At 39.8% G+C, this 19,873-nt stretch overlaps 1 protein-coding gene across 1 annotated transcript; it reads right to left on the reverse strand.

Annotated features, from left to right (window-relative positions):
• Positions 1–276: 276 nt before the first annotated feature.
• Positions 277–19,109, reverse strand: LOC103093683 (signal-regulatory protein beta-1-like). The gene is made up of 4 exons (XM_056816792.1): positions 19,040–19,109; positions 14,979–15,323; positions 674–810; positions 277–465 (listed from the first exon to the last, which is right to left on the reverse strand). The coding sequence occupies exons 1-4, from the start codon at positions 19,107–19,109 to the stop codon at positions 277–279; spliced, it is 741 nt and encodes a 246-aa protein (XP_056672770.1).
• Between the last annotated feature and the right edge of the window lie 764 nt (positions 19,110–19,873).

Here is a 19,873-nt window from a genome sequence, read left to right on the forward strand (position 1 = left end):
TGCCCACAGGCAAGTCATTTAACCTTTTCTGAGTAAAATGAGGATTATAATACCATGTACGTCCAAGGGTTCTTGTGAAGATCAAATGAATTAATATTTATAAAGCCCTTAGCACAGTACTTGGCACTTGTTAGGCGTTTAATGGATCCTTGTTCTTTCCTAGACCAGGGTCAGGTTCCCAAGGCACTCCTGTCCCTAGAACAAGCTACAGGGAAGAGAAAAAAATGGCTAACTTGAGACAGGAGGTGGAAGAAATTGTCCCAAGCCATGACTCACTCACTTCGAATAATGTCTGACAACTTCTTTTTCCCTTGAAGAGGAGTCAGTCTGTAATGAGATGTGATGAACTTCACAAGTGATCTCAGAGTGAACATCACTGGCTGTGAGCAACACCTGCACAGTGCTGATGACATTGTAGGAAGCATTATCTTCCTTAGGGAAAACCCAGGTCCAGATGGCTGGGAGCTATTCCCATTTTTTTTTAAACCCTTACCTTCCATCCTGGAGTCAATACTGTGTATTGGCTCCAAAGCAGAAGAGTGGTAAGGGCTAGGCAATGGGGGTCAAGTGACTTGCCCAGGGTCACACAGCTGGGAAGTGTCTGAGGCCAGATTTGAACCTAGGACCTCCCGTCTCTAGTTCTGGTTCTCAATCCACTGAGCTACCCAGCTGCCCCCTCATTCCCATTTTTAAACCACTTCAAAAGGAGGTTCTTGGGGTAGAAGCCAATAGAGTTACAGGAGAAATTTACCATCTGGTTCATGCTTGCTCTCTCCTGGCGGCCAGACACCAAAGGCACAGAGGGTTTGACTGGAAAAAGAAACCGTCACATGGAATAAATGTCTCTCTGCCATCAGATCGGGTGAAATAATTGATACAAAACATTTTTTCAATCTTAAAAGGCTACCTCAGGTTAGCTAGGTTTCATGATGAATAAAGCCCAAGCCAGGAATCAGGGAAGACCTGAGTTTGAATCTAACCTGAGACGCTTACTAGTTGTGTGACACTAGGCAAGTAACTTAACTTCTGTTTGAGATAGTTTCTGTGGTCTGTAAAATGTTGATAATAGAAGCACCTAGCTCTAAAGCTTGTTGTGTGGAATATATGAAACAATATCTCTAATAGACTTAGCACAGTCTCTGGCATGTGGTAGGTTAACTATTATGAGAGGTACATCAAGGAAAACTGAAATTGTTATCACCTGCCATTGAACAAGCTGTACCATAGTTTCTTGCTTACAACTGTCGCTGATCATTCCTCCCTGGCTTCATGGTGATACACTTCTAATAGTAGGAAAGGATTTTTAAGATAGAAACTACTGTAGAAGGTACTCTTATAGCCTTTGCATTGCATGTTCTTCACATTGATAGTGCCACTAAAGAGATCAAAGACTCAAATGGATTCTAAAAGGTGACGTCTTTGGTGCTTAGATTTCTGGGATTATTCCTTTGGAGGTGTCTGGGTCAGAGAGTAAAAATCCACAAATACCATGAACTTCATTTACATTTTGTATTTCTTTATATAGCAAAAAGGACAGCTTGGTGGCACAGTGGATAGAGTAAGTGTGTTCCCATGATTTTCTGCTCAGTGAACTCCACTGGCTCCTTAAATCTAAAAGACTCAAACACGAAATCTGTTGCTTGGCATTTAGGAGCCCTTCATAACCCTAAGTCTCTTTTATCACCATTCTGATCTTCTTACATCTTACTCTACATCTTTGAGTGACATTGACCTCTTTGCTGTTCCCCAAACAAGATACTCCATCCTTAGGCTTCAATCACTTTCTCTGGATATACTTCATGCCTGGAATGCATTCCTTCCTCATCTCCACCCACTGGGCTTGATGGCTTCCTTTCAGACTAGGTTAAAAAACCCATTTTCTATAGAAAGTCTTTCCTAACACTTCTTCTTCTTCTTTTTTAAAAAATAAAACCCTTACCTTCTGTCTTGGACTCAATACTGTGTATTGGTTCCAAGGCAGAAGAGTGGTAAGGGCTAGGCAATGGGGGTTAAGTGACTTGCCCAGGGTAACACAGCTGGGAAGTGTCTGAAGCCAGATTTGAACCTAGGACCTCCCATCTCTAGACCTGGCTCTCAATCCGTTTAGCTACCCAGCTGCCTCCCTTATCCTTCTTAATTCTAGTGCCTTCCCTTTTTTATTTCCTGTTTGCCTTGTATATAGCTTGTTTGCACAGATTTGCTTCCTTGTTGTCTCCCTTATTTGAGTGTGAGCTCATTGAAGGCAGAGATTCTTTTGACTCTTGTTTCCCTTGCATTTAGCACAGTGCTGGGTACACAGTAGGCACTTAATGCCTGTTTATTGACTGACTGACAGAGCCTTAATTTAAGGCCTAATGTTAATCCATCTCTGTGACCCCTGGGTAAGTTAATCAGTGGATATATAAATGGCACCCACATCATCTCAGACACTGACATTTTAAAGCTAAGAGACATAGCTAATTGAGTGAATAACAGTCAGACCCACAAATATGTCTATAGGGTTGAAGGATGGGTCAAACCTAGAACCAAGAAATTGTAGTCCCACTTTCTTCTGCTTTGGCCATCTCATATCTAGTTTTTCACATTCTGTTCTGAGTTCCATATATTGGGAAAGGCATTGGGACACATCCAGAAGAGGGTTGCTACAAGGATGAGGGATCTGCAAAATATGCCTAGGAGCTAGGAATGTTTAGTCTGAAGAGGAGAAGGCTTGGTGAAGGGATTTGAGGTGGGATGGAGTAGAATTTCTTGTATTCCAATATTTGAAGACTTGTAATGTGGAAACCTGAAATGTAGATCCAATTTACTTTACTTGAGGGCAGAACTGCCTGTTTCCACTAGACCCCACTGAATCCTGCTCCCTCACTATTATTCAACTATTAACAAATCTTTCTTTACCCTGATTTTCTCCTCTCTGTTCTAAATCACATAGCACACTTGAAGGTCCTACTTTCCAAAAAACACCACATCCCTGGTGTTTTCCATCATACTTTGTACTGTTTCTTTCATGTTCCCTGACACCCAACAGCAGGAGTTCGCATAATGCCTCTTCCTCAATGACTTTCAGATCTTCTCTGCTCAGCAATTTCTCTTCTATTAAGGTTCAATCCATGTGTCCATATCATATTGTCCACACCTTTGTTCATGTGATCCACAGACCTCTAAAACATTCTCCCTCCTTTCTGAAAGAGATCACAACCTGGTTCATAGCCATTCTCTCTAAATTCAAACCAGACCTTCAGAGTTGGGGGTCTTTAATGTATGTATTAATGTCTCCTCCAACATCATGACTTATCAGTTCATTAACACTCAAAATTTCCCATGATCTTTGATAAACAACTCTTCTTCTTCTTCTTCTTCTTCTTCTTCTTCTTCTTCTTCTTCTTCTTCTTCTTCTTCTTCTTCTTCTTCTTCTTCTTCTTCTTCTTCTTCTTCTTCTTCTTCTTCTTCTTCTTCTTCTTCTTCTTCTTCTTCTTCTTCTTCTTCTTCTTCTTTCTTCTTCTTCTTCTTCTTCTTCTTCTTCTTCTTCTTCTTCTTCTTCTTCTTCTTCTTCTTCTTCTTCTTCTTCTTCTTCTTCTTCTTCTTCTTCTTCTTCTTCTTCTTCTTCTTCTTCTTCTTCTTCTTCTTCTTCTTCTTCTTCTTCTTCTTCTTCTTCTTCTTCTTCTTCTTCTTCTTCTTCTTCTTCTTCTTCTTCTTCTTCTTCTTCTTCTTCTTCTTCTTCTTCTTCTTCTTCTTCTTCTTCTTCTTCTTCTTCTTCTTCTTCTTCTTCTTCTTCTTCTTCTTCTTCTTCTTCTTCTTCGGTCTGATTTTACTCAGGCTCCCATATACTTTAGATTTTGAAACCAGCCATAATTCCATCAAGATTTTGAACTCTGAGATAAACCATTAGCATAATTGGCTAGAACAATAAGAAAGCCAACAAAAATCAGATGGTTATCTCCAACAGATTTGACAAAATACATCTATTCCCATTAAAGGCACTAGAGAGCATAGGAATTAATGGAGCCTTCCTTAAAATGATAAAGAGTACCTATCCAAACCATTAGCAAATATTATCTGTAATGGAAATAAACTAGAAACCTTCCCAGTGAGATCAGGAGTGAATCGAGAATGTCCTTATTACCACTATTATTCAATAGAATATACTAGAAATGCCTGCTAAAGCAATAAAAGAAGAAAAAGGAATCAAAGGGATTAGAATAGGCAAATGAGGAAACAAAACAAACACTGCAGATGATATGATAATTTACATAGAGAATCCTAAAGATTTAACTAAAAATTATTTGAAATAAGTAATGACTTTAGCAAAGGTACAGGATATAAAATTAACTCATAAATTAGCAACATTTCTTGATATTACCAATAAAATCTATCAATAAGAGATAGAAAAAGAAATTCCATTAAAAAAGTGTAGATAATATAAAATAATTCAGTGTCTACCCAGGAACTATATGAATACAATCACAAAATATTTTTTATATAAAGTCAGATCTAAACAATTAGAAAAATATTAATTTCTCATAGGTAGGCTGAGTTGATATAATAAAAATGGCATCCTACTTAAATTAATTTACTCATTTGGTACTATGTTCATTAAACTGCCCAAAAGTTATTTTATAGAGCTAGAAAAAATAGCAAAATTCATCTGGAAGAAAAAAGATAAAAAACATCAAGGTAATCAATTAAAAAAATATGACAGAAAGTGACCTAAGAGTATCAGATCTCAAGCTATATTACAAAGTAGTAATTATCAAAACAATCTGGTACTGGCTAAGAAATAGAATGGGTGATCATTGGATTAGATTAGCTACACAATATGTAGCAGCAAATGAACATAGTTACTTAGTGTTTGATAAACCCAAAGAACCAAACTTTTGAAATATAAGAAATTACTATCTAAAAAAAAGCACTGAAAAAACTGGAAAAAGGTATGGCAGAGACAAGGTATAGACCAACATCTCCCACCATACAACAAGATAAAATTAAAATGGATATATGATGTACACATAAAAGGTACTACCATTAAGAAATTAGGGGAGAATAAAATAGTAACTTGTTACATCTGTGGATAAGGGAAGAATTTATGGCCAAACAAGAGATAGAGAACATTATAGGATGTAAAATGGATAATTTTTATTGTATTAAACTATAAAGGTTTTATACATAAACAAAACCAAAGCAACCAAGATTAATAGAAAAACAGAAAGCTGAGAAAAAATTTATAGCAACTCTCTGATAAAGGCCTTATTTCTCAAATATGTAGAGAATTGAGTCAAATTTATAAGAATACAAGTCATTCCCCAATTGACAAATGGTTAATGGGTATGTACAGATAATTTTCAGATGAAGAAACCAAGACTTTATATTCACATGAAAAAATGCTCTATATCACTCTTAAGTAAAGAAACATAATAAAATAACTCTGAGATATCACCTTAAACCTATCAGATTGACTCATAAGACAGAAAAAGAAAATAATAAATGCTAGAGGGAATGTAGGAAAATTGGAACACTAATGTATTGTTGGTGGACTTGTGAACTGATCCAACCAATAAGGAGAATGATTTGAGTTATGCCCAAAGGGCTCTAAAACTGTGGATACACTTTGATCTAGCAATACTGCCTCTAGGACTTTATCTCAAGGAGATTTAAAAAATAATAATATTTTATTTGATCATTTCCAAGCATTATTCATTAAAGACAAAGATCATTTTCTTTTCCTCCCCCCTGACCCCCATAGCCAACGCGTGATTCCACTGGGTGTCACATGTGTTCTTGATCTGAACCCATTTCCATGTTGTTAATATTTGCATTAGAGTTTCGTTTAGAGTCTCTCCTCTGTCATGTCCCCTCAATCACTGTAGTCAGGCAGTTGCTTTTCCTCGGTGTTTCTATTCCCATAGTTTATCTTTTGCTTATGCATAGTGTTTTTTCTCCTAGATCCCTGCAGATTGTTCAGGGACATTACACCACTACTAATGGAGAAGTCCATTACGTTTGATTATACCACAGTGTATTAGTCTCTGTGTACAATGTTCTCCTGGTTCTGCTCCTTTCACTCTGCATCACTTCCTGGAGGTTGTTCCAATCTCCATGGAATTCCTCCACTTTATTATTCCTTTTAGCACAATAGTATTCCATCACCAACATATACCACAATTTGTTCAGCCATTCTCCAATTGAAGGGCATCCCCACATTTTCCAATTTTGGGCCACCATAAAGAGCGCAGCTATGAATATTCTTGTACATGTCTTTTTCTTTATTATCTCTTTGGGGTACAAACCCAGCAGTGCTATGGCTGGATCAAAGGGCAGACAGTCTTTTATCGCCCTTTGGGCATAGTTCCAAATTGCGCTCCAGACTGGATTTTTGTCCCCAAAGCTGGGGTCTTTGGGTTTGTCAAAGACTGTCTTTCTGAGGTCATTTACCCCAAGTCTATTCCACTGATCCTCCTTTCTGTCTCTTAGCCAGTACCAAATTGTTTTGATGACCGCTGCTTTGTAATATAGTTTGAGATCTGGGACTGCAAGGCCACCTTCCTTTGTATTTTTTTTCATTATTTCCCTGGATATCCTTGATCCTTTATTCTTCCAAATGAACTTTGTTATGGTTTTCTTTAATTCAGTAAAATAGTTTTTTGGTAGTTCAATGGGAATGGCACTAAATAGATAGATAAGTTTGGGTAGGATGGTCATTTTTTTTTGATTTTTTTAAATATATTTTATTTGATCTTTTCCAAGCATTATTCGTTAAAGACATAGATCATTTTCTTTTCCTCCCCCCCACCCCCCATAGCCGACGCGTAAGTCCACTGGACATTAGATGTTTTCTTGATTTGAACCCATTACTTTGTTGATAGTATTTGCATTAGAGTGTTCATTTAGAGTCTATCCTCTGTCATGTCCCCTCAACCTCTGTATTCAGGCAGTTGCTTTTTCTCGGTGTTTCCACTCCCATAGTTTATCCTTTGCTTATGAATGGTGTTTTTTTCTCCTGGATCCCTGCAAGTTGTTCAGGGACATTACACCGCCACTAATGGAGAAGTCCATTACGTTCGATTATACCACAGTGTATTAGTCTCTGTGTACAATGTTCTCCTGGTTCTGCTCCTCTCGCTCTGCATCACTTCCTGGAGGTTGTTCCAGTCTCCATGGAACTTCTCCACTTTATTATTCCTTTTAGCACAATAGTACTCCATCACCAACATATACCACAGTTTGTTCAGCCATTCCCCAATTGATGGGCATCCCCTCGTTTTCCAGTTTTGGGCCACCACAAAGAGCGCAGCTATGAATATTTTTGTACAAGTCTTTGTGTCCATTATCTCTTTGGGGTACAGACCCAGCAGTGCTATGGCTGGGTCAAAGGGTAGATATTCTTTTGTCGCCCTTTGGGCATAGTTCCAAATTGCCCTCCAGAATGGTTGGATCAATTCACAACTCCACCAGCAATGAATTAATGTCCCTACATTGCCACATCCCCTCCAGCATTCATTACTTTCCTTTGCTGTTATGTTAGCCAATCTGCTAGGTGTGAGGTGATACCTCAGAGTTGTTTTGATTTGCATCTCCCTGATTATAAGAGATGTAGAACACTTCTTCATGTGCTTGTTGATAGTTTTGATTACTTTATCTGAGAACTGCCTATCCATTTCCCTTGCCCATTTATCAATTGGAGAATGGCTTGATTTTTTGTACAATTGATTTAGCTCATTATAAATATGAGTAATTAAACCTTTGTCAGAGGTTTCTATGAAGATTTTTTCCCAATTTGTTGTTTCCCTTCTGATTTTAGTTATATTGGTTTTGTTTGTACAAAAGCTTTTTAGTTTGATGTAGTCAAAATTATTTATTTTACATTTTGTGATTCTTTCTATATCTTGCTTGGTTTTAAAGCCTTTCCCCTCCCAAAGGTCTGACATGTATACTATTCTGTGTTTACCCAATTTACTTATGGTTTCCTTCTTTATGTTTAAGTCACTCACCCATTTTGAATTTATCTTGGTGTAGGGTGTGAGGTGTTGATCTATTCCTAGTCTCTCCCACACTGTCTTCCAATTTTCCCAGCAGTTTTTATCGAATAGTGGATTTTTGTCCCAAAAGCTGGGATCTTTGGGTTTATCGTATACTGTCTTGCTGAGGTCGCTTTCCCCAAGTCTATTCCACTGATCTTCCTTTCTGTTTCTTAGCCAGTACCAAATTGTTTTGATGACTGCTGCTTTGTAATATAGTTTTAGGTCAGGGACTGCAAGGCCCCCATCATATGTGTTTTTTTTTCATTATTTCCCTGGATATCCTTGATCTTTTGTTCTTCCAAGTGAACTTTGTTATGGTTTTTTCTAAATCAGTGAAGAAGTATTTTGGTAGTTCAATGGGTATGGCTGAAGAAGTATTTTGGTAGTTCAATGGGTATGGCGGTCATTTTTATTATGTTAGCTAATCACACCCATGAGCAATCAATGTTTTTCCAATTGTTTAGATCTAGTTTTAATTGTGTGGAGAGTGTTTTGTAGTTGTGTTCATATGGTAGGGTTTTGGTTTCTAATCCACTCTGCTATTTGCTTGAGTTTTATGGGTGAGTCCATTCCATTCACATTCAGAGTTATGATTACTAGCTGTGTATTTCCCAGCATTTTGATTTCTACTCCTGGTCCTTCCTTTTCTTCTTTCACTATTTCCTTCTATACCAATGTTTGTTTATAATCAGTCCCCCCCCCCCATTTCCCCTCTTATTTTACTTCCCTTTCTACCCCCCTCCCTTCTTATTCCCTCCCTTATTTTCCCCTGTAGTCTTTTTAAAATCCCCCCCACCCTCTCCCTCTCTTGTACTGCTTCCCTCCCACCAGTCTGTTTTTTACCCTTCTACTCCCCTATAGGGCACAAATCTATTCTCTTCCCCAATGGATTGGATTGTTCTTCCCTCTTTGGGTCAGTTTCAAAGTACGTAAGAGTTGAGTATTTCCTATCTCCAACCTCTTTAACCTTCCAGTATATCGATGTTCTTCCCCCTCCCGCCATGAGCTTCTTTGTGACATATAAATTTACCCCCATTTGTTTCTTTTCCCATTTCTTTTAGTCATAACCTCTTTTCTTTTTTAGCTCTAGTCATGTATATATATATACATACACATGTATATGTATTTATGCATGCATATATCTATATACTTATTTATGTCTTGTCCTTTCATCCTATACAGTTTGTCACTGTTCCATCTGAGTGTAATTCTTCTAGCTGTTCAGGTGATAGAAACAGTTTTTTAAGAGGTACCAATGACTTCTTTTCTTATATGGATACATATCATTTTAACTTATTGAGTCTCTTTAAAATATTTTGTTGTTGTTTTGTTTATTTTTTCCCCTCTTTTTTAATTACCTTTTGATGATTCTCTTGAGTGGTTGGACATCAAATTTTCTGTTCAGGTCTGGTCTTTTATTTATGAATGCTTGGAACTCTTCTGTTGTGTTGAATGACCACACTTTCCCTTGTAAGAATATAGTCAGTTTTGATGGGTATTTTATTCTTGGTTGTAGACCTAGTTCCCTTGCTTTCTGGAATATCGTATTCCATGCCTTTTGGTCCTTCAGTGTAGATGCAGCCAGATCCTGTGTTAACCTCACCATGTTTCCATGGTATCTGAATGGCTTCTTCTTGGCAGCTTGTAATATCTTTTCTTTCATCTGATTGTTTTTTAATTTGGCTATAAAATTTCTTGGTGTTGTCAGTTGGGGATTAAATACAGGGGGTGATCTGTGGATTCTTTCAATCTCCACTTTCCCCTCTTGTTCTAGGATCTCAGGACAGTTTTCCTGGATAATTCCCTCTGGTATTATGTCCAGGCTTTTTCTTTTGTTGTGGTCTTCTGGTAGTTCAATTATTCTTAAATTGTCTCTTCTTGAACGATTTTCTAAATTGTCTGTTTTGTGAATGAGATGCTTCACATTTTCCTCAATTTTTTCATTCTTTTTGTTTTGTTTTATAGTGTCCTGCTGCCTTGTGAGGTCACTTGATTCTAGTTGTTTTATTCTGGTTCTTTAAGATTGGATTTCATCTCTGGCTTTTTGGTCGTCTTTTTCCTTCTGGTCTGATTTTCTTTGAAGATTGTCTTTCATCCTCTTTACCTCGTCTTTCATCTCCTTTGCCTCATCTTTCATCTCCTTTGCCTCATTTTCCAGTTGGTTGATTTTGGCTTTCAAGACACTATTTTCTTGTTTTAGTTCAAATGCCTCTGTTTCCAGATGACTTATCTTAATTTTTAAGTTATTTTCCCAATTATCTTCAGCCTCTCTTAGTTGTGTTTTGAGTTCTTCCACAGCCTGTATCCAATTCGCTGGGATTTCTGGTTTATCATTTGCTGATCTCTCCCCCTCTGTTCCATTTGCTGAGTATAGCTGTCTATTGTAGTTTCTTTCTTCTTTTTCTGTTGTTTGCTCAAATTCACCCCTTTATTCCCCGTATTTGTCTGTGTTCTTGTTCCTTTCTTTTTTTTTGTTTTTTGGGGACTTCTATCAGTCTCCCCACTTGGAGATTTAACAGAAGATCTCTTGGTGTAGTCTCTGGGGGAGGGTTGTTTGGGGTTTGAGCTTCCCTGTCCTCTGGAGGCTTTTGATTGGCTTAAAGTACAGCAGTCAATGAGGATGGGTGGGGAGCCTGGGCTTCCCTGTGTTCTGGAGACTTTTGATGGGATTGAGTTCAGCTTAGTTGGGCTGGGTTTACTCTGAGTTTTAAACTTCCTGGACGGCTGGAGCAAATATGGAGGATCTCCAAAGCTCTGGCCAGGCTGCCAGGTCTATGCTCCTTCTAGGCTGCCATCTTGACTCCACCTCTAGATTTCTGTTTTTTCAGAAGACCCTGCTCTCTAAGGGGGGAGGGGTCGTGGCCTCCCTGGGCTCTGAGGGATCCTGATGGGATTATGTTCAGCTGGTTTGGGCCGAATAGGCCCTGAAGCAAAAAAACCTCCTCCTTCACAATCTGTTTTGACTGCCAGGAGACTGGCCCAGTTTGCTTTCAAGGAATGCCCTTTGGAGCAACCCCTTTGCCGGCCCTGTTCTTTCCAAAGACCCTGCTCTCTAAGTGGGGAGGGGTCCTGGCCTCCCTGGGTTCTGAGGGCTCCTGATGGGATTAAGTTCAGCTGGTGTGGGTGGAATGATTCCCGAATCAAAACAAACAAACAAACAAACAAACAAAAAAACCCTCCTCCTCTACTGTCTGTGTTGAATGCCCGGAGACTGGCCCAGGTTACTTTCAAGGTAAGCTCTTCGGAGCAACCCCTTTGCTGGCCCTGAGGTTTCTGTCCTTTCAGTAGCTCTGAGGACTCCTGATGGGATTGGGTTCAGTTGGTGCCCTAAAGCTGGAACCTTCCTTGAGACTCAGATGGAAGGACCCAGCCAGGAGGCTACAGGCTTCCCCCTTCTCTCTATGATTCCCTGCCATCTGTGTTGGGCACCCTGGAGACTGGCTTAGGTTGCTTTCAAGGTGAGTCCTTCAGAATAGCAAGCCCTGAGGCCCTTTGCCAGCCCTGAGGTTCCCACTGCTGCCATGGGCTCAGCACTCTGGGTTGGGGGGGATGGGTCCTGGGACCTTCCTTTTGCCTTCCTCTTAGATCCGAGTGATCTAGGGTTCTGGCTTTTGGGGGGCCGTACCTTTTGATCCAGGTTTGGGAGGAGGGTTCCCCGGGTCTGTCCTGTTGTTCAGCTTGAATTTTGGTGTCCTAGGAGCACTCAGTTTGCGATCATTAAGGAAGAGTTCCCCGAGGACTGAATTCTTAAGCATGGATACACTATTACTTGGAAGTGACTAGCAGTTTTTTGGTGAGATCTGCCACTAAGGTCATATTTTCCTGCTGCCCAAGCAATGAACCATTCAAAGCAAGACCAGGAGAGGGCTTTGCTAACAACAAGGCACTGAGTGGAAAAGCACAAGCTATATGAATTTTAGTCCCTTATGGAGCTCAAGTTTACATCCCCATTTGTTGGGAGCCATCAGGCCACAACGCCTTGACAAAGTCACTCATGGTAACCAAGAGGTCACAAAGTGGCTCATTGGCAGGATGGACTTGCCCACTCAGCCCCCTCTGCATGACTTCTCTCATTAACATCCCTTACTAATGGAATTGACATGATTGTTATCCCCTCCCTGCCTTAGAAGGAATAATATAAGAGCAAAATACTTGCACTCTATTTTCCCAAAATATCACCAAAAAATCAGACTCCAAATCAAAACCCAAAAAGACGATCATCAGTTAACTTTTGCTCTGGTATATCATTCCCAGCAAGCTAACCACAAACCAAGCCCAGAATGTCCCTACTCCCCCTGAATAGAAACTTATTCTCCTAAAGTTAAGATATAAATCAATCATAAAGGCCCATACAAAATGTACAGGTACTCCAAGTTTCACCATGCCTCAGTGACTCAATTTCACTAACTAGATACTCTCCACTAGCCCTGAGAAATGATTAGCCTAATAATTAATTTGAATTGTGTTTTCAAAGCCTCTCTGATCTCTCAACCTCAATGTTATGGTTGTTGGACTATCCTTAGAATTTCTGATTGATTTTTCCTTTTGTTGAAAGTAATACATAAATTTTCTTGATTGTTTGCAAGCCTAGACTCCTCACAGGTTAATGAGAAAATTAAGCCACCTGTGATGAAATAATTTATCTTGCATGGAACCCTTATTCATCCTGTCAAAAATCAATAGTTGCAACACAAGAATATAGAATTATCTCAGAATGTTAATCAAGTAATTTGTTAAAAGTCAATGTATCACTTTTCCAATAATCTTTACTTGAACATGTGTTAGGTAATGTATCTGTGTGCCAAGAAAATGGATATAAGAATAAACACCAAGCCTGGGCATGGCAGAGCAGCCACCAGATGCAAGCCTGCCCCCAGCTAAAACACATACACAACTGTTTTTCATTTCTTGTTTTTGCCTAACCATTCCTTCACCTACTGAGAACCCCTGAAGCCACAAGTGGGACTGGGCCTGGCTTATGGCACCCATGCCAGAGGAAAAGGTAAATCTCACTTCCACAATTTCTGAGTCTTCATCTAACAACTAGCCCTATTTGATTGCTGGGCTTGAGGCTTGAACATCATTTGAACTGAGCAAGCAGAGCTCTTCATTTTTATGCGATTCCTAGGTTCAGAAGAGCCAATATAATATCTCTGGACACTTTGAGCAATTCCTAATTTAAATCCTACAATACATGTTTTGTTATATATTGTTTCTAACTTTTATAATCAAGAAGAAAATGAAATGCTGCACAAAGTATCTGAGCATATGCATCTTCCAGACCAAAGTCATCTCCTTGATGTCAGAGTCACTTGGTCAGGATTCTATAGAATAGGGCACATTCTTGAGAGTGATGAGGTTTCTGGTAGTCTGGGGGTTCAGAAATGATTTTATGTGGATAAATTTAAACTAACGACAGCCCCATGGACTTGGTGATTCTGTATATCAACCCATAACAAGGAAACAGGAGATTTGCAAGCCATGTACTCTTTAAGAACCATAAAGGGCTTGGTCCTTTTCTAACACTTCTGCTTAGTAGAGTGAAGGACCTTAACTGTAAGGATTGGAGAATGGGAGTCTGATGTCTTGACATTCTGTTGAATTGGCTCATATAGTTGTGGTCACATTTTCTGAATAAATATATGATTTCTCATCTTAAATAACTATCAAAGATAACAGATAACAGTGCTCTCTAAGGTATATGAAGTCAGAAGAAGGACAAAAGAGTACCAACAGTAGACTGGCATCTAGTTATATTGAAACATTAGTGAACTGAAATGGGAGAGTTGCTTTTATGTTGGAAGAAGAGAAGAAGAACAAGAAGAATTACAGATTATCTACTATCTAGATTTTTCTCTCTATGTCCAGCCCTTTGGTCATTCATCAGGGGGTAAGGAGAATTTGGAATCTGGACCTGTGTTCAGGACAACAGAATAATCTATCTAGCTGTGCCACTCACTAGCTATGATCCTTAGGCTAGTCATTTTTCAGGCTTGGGCCTCAGTTTCCTCCTCTATAAAAAACACAATTATTGGAATAAAGGATCTTGAAGGTCTCTTATGACTTGCTATTGAATAGGTTTGTGTAGTCATGTTGTTGTTACTAAGTTGTTTCAGGGGTCCAATTCTTTGTGATCCCATTTGGTTTTGTTTTGTTTGTTTGTTTGTTTTTTACAAAGATACTGGAGTTGTTTGTCATTTTGTTCTACAATACATTTTCCAGATTAGGAAACTGAGACAAACAGGGTTAAGTAACTTGCCCAGAGTAATGTAGCTAATAAATGTATGAAGTCAGATTTGAACTGACCCCAGGTGTAGCACTACCACCCAGCTGCCCACGTAGCTTTAAAAATATTTTATGGACAAATTTATACTTTCTCACCTTTTAAATAACTATCAGATTTGTGCTTACTTCATTTAAAGTATATGAAGTCAGGGAAAGAAGGAAAAGAGGTAGCTAGTTATGCTGAAGATGAACTAGCCTTCCAGTGTGATTGACCCCAGGGATATATACACCCAGGAAGGTTCCTGATTGGCTCAGGTGAGCCTCAGATGTCAGAAAAAAGCCAGGAGTTTGGAGAAGGATTCCCAAAGCAACAAGTGTGTTGTGGGGTTGAAGATAGTTTTCTCTTCCCCGCCAGGAGGCCAGAGCCTTTGGCTGGGGTTTAGTGACCAGGGAAAGTTAAGAAGAGTGAAAGATGAAAGCTGTGGTGAGGGGAGGTTAAAGGCCCTTAGATATCCCTAAGAGGAGTCAGTATCTGGGAAGCTGGTGTAGAGTCCAGGAGGCCTGAGGTCTGAGGCTGGATCTTTTACAGCCTTCAGGTTTAGAACACCTTGTGCTGATGCTGGAACCTCCCCTGTCCTACTGCTTTCTTTCCTCAGCCTCAAGAGAGGCTTCTTTGGTCAGAATGTTGGGCCTGGGATTCCTAGCAGGACATGGATAGGATTCTTACCCATCACTTACCGCTTACAGACAACATGGTGCCCCCACCAGATTTAAACTCTGTGTCAGAATATCCCCTTTTGAACTTCACACAGTAATAGGTGCCTGTGTCCTCTGGAGTGATGTTGCTGATGTTGATAGAGAAGTCTGTGTTGCTAGATAGGGCTGCTGCCTTTATCCGAGGGTAGGAGCCTCCTTTGAAATTGTAAATTTCCTTCCTCTGGGGCCCTGCCCCCTTGAACCATTTGACTGGTCCTGATACCACAGAGTCAGTCACTGTGCAGTTCAGAGTGACCTTCTCTCCCTTTGCCACAGACATAGGCTCCTTAGGCTGCAGCACCTGGAGCTCTTCCTGGCCTTGGCTTCCTACAAGGATATAAGAGATTTGACTCTGTTTTCCTGCCCTGACCTTGCCAGACACTGAGTGTCTGTACCAAGTTTAGGCTGTATACCAAGCGTCCAGATTTGGGGGTGGGAGATGGAGAGAAGAACTGAAAGGGAGTCAGGGAGGAGGCCTGTCATTCTGGAACCAGAGATGACATTGGCCAGATGCTCTTGAGCTCAGGTGAAGCACTGTCTCCCACATCAGGGTTTTCTTTCCCTAATTCCAACCTCTCACCTGACTCTCTGTTACTAACCTCATTTATTTTAGGTACCCCAGCAACCTGAAACAAGCCATGTAGATATTAGAGGGGCCTTCACCCAGCATGGATACAGGAGGACCAAGTGAACTAACTGAAAATTCCTAAGAGCAGATGCCCAGTGCCTGCTTGGTTTGTATCATTGTTTGTCATGGAATTTTGAGCTGCAAGAAAATTTGACAATGCTTTGTTCTGACAGTTTTTGTTTTGACAATCTTGCCCTTGTCCAAAGCACAGAGATAAACTAAGGTCCCAAGAATTGCAATAACTTCCCCAAGGTCATAGAGATGGTAAGGATTAACTATGAGTGAGCAGAATGCTAGTTAAAAAAAGACTGGTCAGCTTGACACATTCATCTGGTCAAGATTATTATATGGCTCCCTATTGTTTCAAGCATGAAATTCACAGTCTTCACCCTACCTCCAGATTGACATTTAAGGCCCTCCACAATCTGTCTCCAATTTCTTCATCCTGATTTAACATTATTCAACTTCATTCTCTCTACATAACTTGATCATCTTCCTACTCCATGCACCTTTTATCCCAGCCTATGCCAAATACATGAAATGTGTTCCCCTCCTCTTCTTTCCCTGCTGAAATCTTTTTCTTCTTGAGAGGTTCAGCTAAGCTGCCAAGTATTCAATGAATTCATTCCAAAATCCTCAGAGAGCAAGGATCTCTCCCTTTTCAATTTTTCCTAGACCAGTTTTAAAATCTCTCTTTCTCTCCATTCTTTCATTTAGTCATTCATTTAGTGATTCATCTAGGACACATTGGGGAAGATATGGCACACTTGCAGACCCAGCACTTGATGAGCTGCTTTGTTCCCCTGTTTCCCAGTGCCTGAGGATATTTTTTATTTGCCTAGCCCCTCTGTCCAGCTACCCAAATCGAACACTTTCTCCCTCAACTCTCTCCAGTAATGAAGGGCTCACAGACAGCTTGAATTTGTCCTTTGGGCACTCAAACCCTTAAAAGATTCACCAACAAGGAAGCATATACTGTATGCCAGGTATTATGTGGTCACTCTATATCTTGTATTATCTTCTTGTAGGTAGATGACTCATCCTTTCTTGAAGATATAAGCTTATTGAACATAGGGACTGTCTTATTTCTCATTTTTGAAATCCCAGTGCTAAGGACAGTGCCTTGAAAATAGTAACGTTACTACTACTAGTAATTAGCTTTAACATAGAACTTTATGGTTTGCAAAGGACTTGCACTTATCTTAACTATCTCCACCACAAGGGGGAATCTCATCATATCAGAGCACACTTTTTTTTTTTTTGATTCGAGCACACAGGCTGTATTTTACAAGCATTGATCAAGGTGTCAGTTCCGCAGACAGTTTTGTTCAGTGACTCAGGCACGTTTGGGAAATAGAGAAGTCCCCAGGCTCAGACCTTCCTCAGCCTGTACTTGCTGTTCCACTGGAGACGGGGACACCACAAGGGGTAGGTACAAATTTTGTAAATGAGGAAATTGGGTCACAGAGAAGTTTAATAACGACCAGGGTCATAGAGTTGGAAAGTAACTAAAGACAGATTTGAAATCATTCCATTTGATCTGAGGTCTACTTGCCTCCAATTTCTGAACTCTGTCCACTGTATTAGGCATCTAATATACTTACTGAAATGAATTAACTTGAAGACCTTTAGGGACTCTCAGTACTAGAACTACTTGACTAGAGTAAAATGATAAAGAGATGACAGGCAAAGGAGAAGAAAAGTCAGAGCTTTTAGAATGTGGTCACCAGGTCTTAGCTAAGAGGGTTAGGACCCAAAAGTCAAGGAAAGAAAATGGTGGATGAAAGGGGACAGGAGGAACTAGTAGATGGAAATTAGGAGAAGCTAGAAGTTGCTAGAGAGAGGAGAGATGTGTTTTAACTGGGTACTTGGGACTTAGGAACTCAGGAGGATGAGGACCTATAGGGCCATTCAGTCTGAGTCCGGACTCAAAACTGGAAAGCCCTCCTTCCACATTCCTAGAATACTGGATCAAATAGTTTCTGCCTAATCACATTTTATCTTTTATCATATTAATTTATGTCTGTTTCATATTTCTCCCCCAACATGTTGTAATTCCCTAGAAGGGGGGGGGGGCAAATTTTACATCTTTAAATCTCTGCATCTAAACCAATATTTTATTGATAATAGACACAAATAATATTTAGTGACTTGAATAGGAAAAAACTTTAAAAATCATCTCAGTCAGAGGGTTTAGGTTCTCAAGTTCCTATTTTAATACTTCAGAGTTATATATTAGGCAAATCCCTTAATGTCTATGACTCTTGGTTTCCTCACTGGTTAAATGGAAATGATCACACTTGCCCTATTTCTTAGGTCTTTTGTGAGTCAGATATTGTAAATTATAAATTTTTAGCCATATCAAAAACTGTTCATTAATTATTAAGTTATATAGTATTACTCTCCCATTTTGTAGATAAGGAAACTGAGATTCCAAGAGATTCAATGACTTATCCAAATGAACATATCATAATAGTGGCAGAGTTAGAGCAAAATCCTAGGACTTTTGACAGGTCAGTTCATCTTGCTATTATTTCATATTTCTTCCATTTCCTCTCATTGACACAGAATATTCATAGATTTCCGAGTTGTCTATAAAAAGTCCCAGAATTACTGAAAATGGGGGAATCTCATCATATCAGAACACACTTTGGACTTGAGTAAAGGAGTCAGATTTAAATAGATATGGCAGCTCTGACGCATATCCATGTGAACACATAAACACAAAAACTTCTCAGAATCTCATCTTCTCTATCTGAAAGTGAGAATAATAATACTTGGGCTCTCAATTTACTGGTCTTTTGGGAGGAAAGCATTGCATAAAAGGCAACCTCTTGAAAGAAAAGTAAGCTATAATCATGGTATATGTGAACAAATATTTTCTCATCTAATTCAGGACTTTACTATTTCTGAAGTCCTTTGGGATGCTTTACTATTTCTGAAGTCCTTTGGGATGGAAGTACCTTGCCATTCACTCTGTCAGTCTCTCTAGATATGCCATTAACTTTTTGATTATGCCCTATAGCAGTGATGATGAACCTTTTAGAGATGGAGTGTTGCTCCTCCACCAAGAGACCACATGCCATGCTATCCCCCCTTGCCCCACACAGGGGAGGGAGGAAGCATTCCCATTGGGATGCTGGGTGGAGGAGCAGGTGATGGGAAAAAATGTTATCAGGTACAGTGGAAAAGGGGAGGGGAGCAGATCTTGTTCCTTTGGCTCTGCCTTCCCAGTAAGGAACTCTGGGGAGAGGGGCATGTCTATATGCCCTCAGAGAATGCCCTGCATGACATCTTTGGCACCCGTGCCATAGGTTTGCCATCACTGCCCTATAAAATCTTGGCCCCATCCCACTTGGGGTCTGAATTCTCCCTAGTATCTGACCTGGCATGGAGAACTCTATTCCCCACTCACCAGAGAGGCCAAGGAGCACAGTCAGCAGCAAAGGCAGAGAGGAACGAGGCATATAGAGGAGTCTGGACATTTCAGTGGGTACCTGGTACTTCCTCTGTGTGTTTGTTTCTTTGTTGGCTGATGTTCACAGAAAGGACAGCGTATCTTCTGCTTAAAAGAAATTGGGGACAATGACATGTCCCTCTGCTCTCAGGGGAAGGGCTGATAAAGAAGGGAACCTATCCATTGTCTGAGAAAGGGGAACTGAGAAGGATTTCAGTTCAAGCCTCTTCACACCCTCTGTTGCAAGTTGTGAAAATAGTCCCTTTTTTCCTGTGATCATATATCAGTCCCTTTCTAAAAATCATTTTCCCTACTGCCTAGGGAAAAAATAGCATTACATTTAAGGGCATCTACCAACTAGCTCCAAGATACTTTTCCCAAGTTATATCACACGACTCCTCATGGAACATTCTATATTTCAGGAAACCCATACTTCTTTGATTTATCATCTCATCCTGCCATCTCCCCTCTCTGTGCTACTGAGATTTTTGGTTAAAGGCCCCAAATCCTATCTGAAATGCACTCTGTCCTTACCTCTGCCTGATGAAACCTTTCTTTTAGTCCAAAGCTAAATTAAGGGGGCACTTTCTCTAGGAAATATTTCTACATACTGTCCCTTTTCCTTTCACTACAACTTAAAGTGGTTCTCCTAAAATTTCCCTAAAATTCCATTTGAGTTTGTGAAGATTGGATTTGGCTCTCTCCTAATTAAAACAATGAAGGTATTTAGCTCTTCCTTGATTGTGAAGATTGAATTGTAATCCCTGTCTATTTTTAGATTTTAATCTCCAA

Source organism: Monodelphis domestica, chromosome 1, assembly GCF_027887165.1.
Source record: "Monodelphis domestica isolate mMonDom1 chromosome 1, mMonDom1.pri, whole genome shotgun sequence".
Classification (NCBI taxonomy): domain Eukaryota; kingdom Metazoa; phylum Chordata; class Mammalia; order Didelphimorphia; family Didelphidae; genus Monodelphis; species Monodelphis domestica.